The sequence below is a fragment of the Salvelinus fontinalis genome, chromosome 13, assembly GCF_029448725.1.
Source record: "Salvelinus fontinalis isolate EN_2023a chromosome 13, ASM2944872v1, whole genome shotgun sequence".
Classification (NCBI taxonomy): Eukaryota; Metazoa; Chordata; class Actinopteri; order Salmoniformes; family Salmonidae; genus Salvelinus; species Salvelinus fontinalis.
Genome location: NC_074677.1, coordinates 26,205,401 through 26,211,575, shown reverse-complemented (window position 1 = coordinate 26,211,575; position 6,175 = coordinate 26,205,401). Strand labels below are relative to the sequence as shown.

Here is a 6,175-nt window from a genome sequence, read left to right as displayed (position 1 = left end):
AACCTACCATGAACGCGGTTTTAGTTTCTGCTTTAAATTGATAATGAAACTGAGACTGTAATGAAACACAACAATAATGTGTATAAATTATCATTCTTAAATCAGATCTCTGGTCAGCTAATAATTAACAGCGAATTCTTTCAATTAATATATTTATTCCCATGACTGCCAATCTTAAACATTACCTTCACCCTATACCAGGGGTCGGCAACAGGAGCCCCAAGTGAGTTTTTTGAGGCATCAAAAAAGACTGTAAAATCACTAGGAATTCATTTAAAAAAAAATAATAATTTAGAAAATATTTTCAAAAGTATTCCCACAAAAAAAAAAAAAAGACATGTGATCGTGTATCAATGTAATCACAGTATGAAAGTAGTTATTTTCAAATGCAACCTCTCTTTGGATTCAGATGCGGTCAATTAGCAGTTTAGAAATTATTATAATTATTCGAGGACTGTAGTTGGGAAACACTGGACTAAAACAACAGTTTAATTTGTATGAGCTATCAAATATGGCAAGAGCAGCCTACAGGCAACTGGCTGGGCTGGCCTGCAAAAATACAATTGTTAAGTTGAGTAGCAAACTACAGCAAAGGTTAAAAAAATATTCTTACATTGGGAAATGTGGCCTGGACTGTCTGGGTAATAGACTAAATATTATGTCCATTATAACAAGCAATATGGTGTTAGGTCTAATAAATACCAAAACACATTGCGCTCATTAGGCGCGCGTGTGTGTGTGTGTGTGTGGCAGCATCATGTTGTGGGGGTGTTTTGCTGCATGAGGGACTGGTGCACTTCACAAAATAGATGGCATCAAAATTAGAGGCAGGAAAATTATGTGGATATATTGAAGCAACATCTCAAGACATCAGTCAGGAAGTTAAAGCTCGGTCGCAAATGGGTCTTCCAAATGAACAATGACCCCAAGCATACTTCCAAAGTTGTGGCAAAATGGCTTAAGGACAAAGTCAAGGTATTGGAGTGGCCATCACAAAGCCCTTACCTCAATCCTATAGAAAAAGCGTGTGCGAGCAAGAAGACCTACAAACCTGACTCAGTTACACCAGCTCTGTCAGGAGGAATGGGCCAAAATTCACCCAATTTATTGTAGGAAGCTTGTGGAAGGCTACCTGAAATGTTAGACCCAAGTTAAACAATTTAAAGGCAATGCTACCAAATACCAATTAAGTGTTTGTAAACTTCTGACCCACTGGGAATGTGATGAAAGAAATAAAAGCTGAAATAAATCATTCTCTCTACTATTATTCAGACATTTCACATTCTTAAAATAAAGTGGTGATCCTAACTGACCTAAGACACATAATTTTTACTAGGATTAAATGTCAGAAATTGTGAAAAACTGAGTTTAAATGTATTTGGCTAAGGTGTATGTAAACTTCTAACTTCAACTGTATAGGCTATAACACTTCACAACAATATTCTCACACAAAGTACTATGGTAAATCTCCCAGACAATCCTTATCTAAATACTGTTGAAGGGGGTCAGGGGTCACATGCTGCTTTTATCACGTTCTGTGGGTGTTCAGCTCTTCACCAGTTCTGGGTTCAGGTTCAGCTCATTAGTGTACTGTAGACATTTAGGGAGTTAAATTCTAATTCTATAGTATGTATGTACTACATGGGCTCCTCTTCAGGTTGAAAACACTTTGATTACAGAAGCTGGATAGGTCACTGCATATGAGAATCTTTTAGTCAGGCTGCTTGAGCCAGCTCATTTTTGTGTGTTAGTAATCCTGTTTTATGAGGGGAATGTAAATAGTGTTTACTTGATCCAATCCTATTTCAGATTCAGATGGGAAGATAAAACAGTCCTATGATATTTTCAGCGATCATATTTCAAATAACACCAGTCAGGTGTAAAGTAACAGGGATTTTTTTTTTTTAAGTACTGCTTCAGTAGTTTTTTGGGGGATATCTGTACTTTACTTGAGTATTTATAGTTTTGACAATTTTTCTCCACTACATTCCTAAAGAAAATGTGTACTTTTTACTTCCATACATGTTCCCTGACACCCAAAAGTAGTTGTTACATTTGGCAGGACAACAATATGGTCCAATTCACGTACCTATCAATATAACAAGTTGTCATCCCTACTGCCTCTGATCTGGCAGACTCACTAAACAAAAATTTAATTTGTGTTCATGTAATAGGTGTACTGTATGTGTGTCTATAGTTTAGTTCAATGTTGTGTTAGTGTATGTAAGTTGTTTTGTCTGAAACTTAAGTTCCCCCTGCTGCTGTTTGACCAGGTCTCTCTTGAAAAATAGATTTTATCTCAATGAGAAAAACCTGTATAAAGGTTAAATGGAAATAAAAAAACTTTGTAAATTGTTTCTGAATGTTGTGTGTGCCTCTGGCTGTCAGTGTAAAAAAAGAAGACAACCGTGCAGTCAGGTTTGCTTAATATAAGGTATTTGATGTATATATCTTACTTTAACTTTTTACCTTTACTCAAATATGACAATTGAGTTCACCCCCCAAGAGTGTGCAAAGCTGTCATCAAGGCAAGGGGTGGCTACTTTGAAGAATCTCAAATATAAAATATATTTTGATTTAACTATTTTTTGGTTACTACATGATTCAATGTGTTCTTTCATAGTTGTGATGTCTTTACTATTCTACAATGTAGAAAATAGTTTAAAGAAAAACCCTTGAATGAATGTGTCCAAACTTTTGACTGGTACTGTATATTTTGGATCAATTGTTGTGTGGTGAAAAATGTCTCCAAACAAAAAGCTTTGAATATAACATTTTCTACATTGCTAGTGTTACCAGTTTGGAGTTTTGTATAAAAAGTTTTAAATTCACCACATACACCAAAGCGATAGAAAATAACTTTAATGCTCCATTCCATACACTGCAGCGTTGGTTTGTTTTAATAAGTCAACAGGGGGCAGCAAAGGCCCATTAACAGGAATTCAGGTACAAAATAGTACTAACTGCCTGTGACCTTTGTTTTGGTGTTGGGGAGTATTGAACTACTACATATCTTTGAACTTGTAATTTAACAATGTTGCAGTAGCTTGGTTATTGAACTAAATGCAAATCTTGGTAGTGTTTTCAGTAGTGAATTACTTTCTTGCTTTGTAGCGAAGTACCGGAACTACACACTACTTTGCAAAATTTAAATATGGGTGAAGAAAGCAATTACGATTTTTATAACTAAACCAAGATAAACCACAGCCTGTCGTTTCCAATGGGAGCAAATTAATCCTAGTGTGAAGAGCCTATTGGCACGTTCTAGCATGTATTTGGATATTTCGGCAGGTGGCCTAGTGGTTAGAGCATTGGACTAGTACCCAAAAGGTTGCAAGATCAAATCCCAGAGTCGAAGGTAAAATATGTCCTTCTGCCCCTGAACACCGTTCCTAGACTGTTATTGAAATAATTTTAGACTTGTGCAGTTAAAAGGTAAAATAAAATTGTTAGAAAGGCTACTCTGAAGTGCACACCCATGCACTCCTAAAAGTTGTGGAAACTTTGGCAAAGGGTAGTCTCACTTGACTGGTGTCTAAATTACACATTCAGGTAGCATAACCCCAAAGTGATCTGTCTTGCAGTTTGACTTTGATTTATTATTTCACAAAGTACACTTAGTCAAGTCTATATAGCCCTCGAGGGTCACTGTACCTTAACTTCCAGTGGGAATTAATTAGTAGCATGGTATACTACATTTTCAGAGTAGCTTCCAACACGACATTTCACCCACCATTGAAAACTAAATCCCAGCGGAGTTTGACAGGAAAATACTCTGCTCCTTGCCATCAGTGTGGCATAGGTTAATTTGGAGCATAAGACTAGGAATATGGTGGCTACATTGTGAAATACATCCCATGTAGACCAGATGGGTTGAGTCTCTCCAGCTTAAAAACCAGTGAAGTAATACCGTGGTAGAATTAAATTTGACAAAAATCACTCAACCATCCTGCGATACACCGCCATAAATAGGGCCTTGGTAAGTACTAAGCGTGAAATGCTCCTGACCACTCATTATCTTATAGCATGCCTTCACTGCAAGTGTGAATTAATGTAACATCTTCCTATACTTCATGAATGACACCTCACGCAACCAACTTAAAATGAAGTTGCATTGTATCAGAACTCAGAAATCTATGAAAACAGAACAAATTAATTGCATTCATTTAGCCTTTAATGACTTCAATAAAAAAAAAAGTGAAAAACTGATAACATTTGTCAAAACAGAAGCAGGGGAAACTTTTACTGTCCTCCCCTGAGACGCAGCACAAGATGGAGGGTGGACTCTTTCTGGATGTTGTAGTCGGAGAGGGTGCGGCCATCTTCCAGCTGCTTGCCGGCGAAGATCAGACGCTGCTGGTCTGGGGGGATGCCCTCCTTGTCCTGGATCTTGGCCTTCACATTCTCAATGGTGTCACTGGGCTCCACTTCTAGTGTGATGGTTTTACCAGTGAGGGTCTTGACAAAGATCTGCATGCCTCCCCTGAGACGCAGCACTAGATGGAGGGTGGACTCTTTCTGGATGTTGTAGTCGGAGAGGGTGCGGCCATCTTCCAGCTGCTTGCCGGCGAAGATCAGACGCTGCTGGTCTGGGGGGGATGCCCTCCTTGTCCTGGATCTTGGCCTTCACATTCTCAATGGTGTCACTGGGCTCCACTTCTAGTGTGATGGTTTTACCAGTGAGGGTCTTGACAAAGATCTGCATGCCTCCCCTGAGACGCAGCACAAGATGGAGGGTGGACTCTTTCTGGATGTTGTAGTCGGAGAGGGTGCGGCCATCTTCCAGCTGCTTGCCGGCGAAGATCAGACGCTGCTGGTCTGGGGGGATGCCCTCCTTGTCCTGGATCTTGGCCTTCACATTCTCAATGGTGTCACTGGGCTCCACTTCTAGTGTGATGGTTTTACCAGTGAGGGTCTTGACGAAGATCTGCATGCCTCCCCTGAGACGCAGCACAAGATGGAGGGTGGACTCTTTCTGGATGTTGTAGTCGGAGAGGGTGCGGCCATCTTCCAGCTGCTTGCCAGCGAAGATCAGACGCTGCTGGTCTGGGGGGATGCCCTCCTTGTCCTGGATCTTGGCCTTCACATTCTCAATGGTATCACTGGGCTCCACCTCAAGGGTGATGGTCTTGCCTGTGAGGGTCTTCACGAAGATCTGCATCTTTACACCTGAATAGACAGTGAAACTTAAAATTACCAGACCAACTTAATTATTAAAGCGCACTACTGACGTCCATTTCCGCAAGATGAAAATGTTATACTTTGCTAGCTACTGGGGAAAAGGAATACAAACAGAAAAATATTTGTATTGCATGTATTATTTTCTTTCATGCAAGCCTGTTCAAAATCATACGTAACAATTGTTTGAAATGGGTAGCGTTCGTTTGGCTTCCGAATTCGATCGGGCGCCATTTTGTCAGTCCAATTTGCTCAGCCAGATAAAAATACGTTAAACTAAAGCAGCATAACAATTGGGGGAGAAAAAAAACGGACAACCATAGGCATGGATAGCAAACTTGTAAATGGTAAGCCATACGAGGCGTATAGTAACAAGCCTTTAATTTAATTATGGCACAAAATCAAAATATTTTTTAAGGGAAGGGTGAAAGACGACGGTTGGTGAACAAAACTAGGTCAAGCCGAATTCTAGTAAGTAACGTTAGCAACTCTAGCACAGTAGTTAACACATGAATAGCTGTAAAATACAAAAGTTCAACTAATATATCTACTTACGATTAACCTCGAAGTAAATTTCACCAACACGTCTTCTTAGAAACTCTTCTTGCTTCTGTGTTCAATATGATTCACGAAAGGCGCGGACACTTTATTTATACTAAGAAAACATTGCGACGTGGAAAAGCGTCATGTGACAATATCCATCCGCGATTGAAAATATAGTCCGTGCTTTAACCTTAAACTTACAATATACATTTAATTCATTAATTTTGATTCGAATAAATACACATATAACACATACACGAACTATCGATTAAGAAAATATGATTTTAAAACAATTACTCTCGGCGGAGTTACATGTAATTTAATGTGTGCTGAGATGTCTCTAGAAATTGCTAGATCACCCGTAAGTCTGTGATTGGACGCTTATATTGTTTGTCTGAACAACGATTGGTGGATACTGTGTTGGTAATGTGACTTTTTTCAAACCTGTCTGACT

The 6,175-nt window shown here is 39.1% G+C and overlaps 1 protein-coding gene across 1 annotated transcript; it reads right to left on the bottom strand.

Moving 5' to 3' along the window:
• Positions 1-4,156: 4,156 nt before the first annotated feature.
• Positions 4,157-5,843, bottom strand: LOC129868317 (polyubiquitin-B-like). Its single transcript, XM_055942187.1, is given in 3 exon segments — positions 4,157-4,596; positions 4,598-5,169; positions 5,734-5,843. Coding segments are annotated over 2 exon segments (918 nt in total). The 5' UTR covers positions 5,162-5,169; positions 5,734-5,843; the 3' UTR covers positions 4,157-4,242.
• Positions 5,844-6,175: the final 332 nt, after the last annotated feature.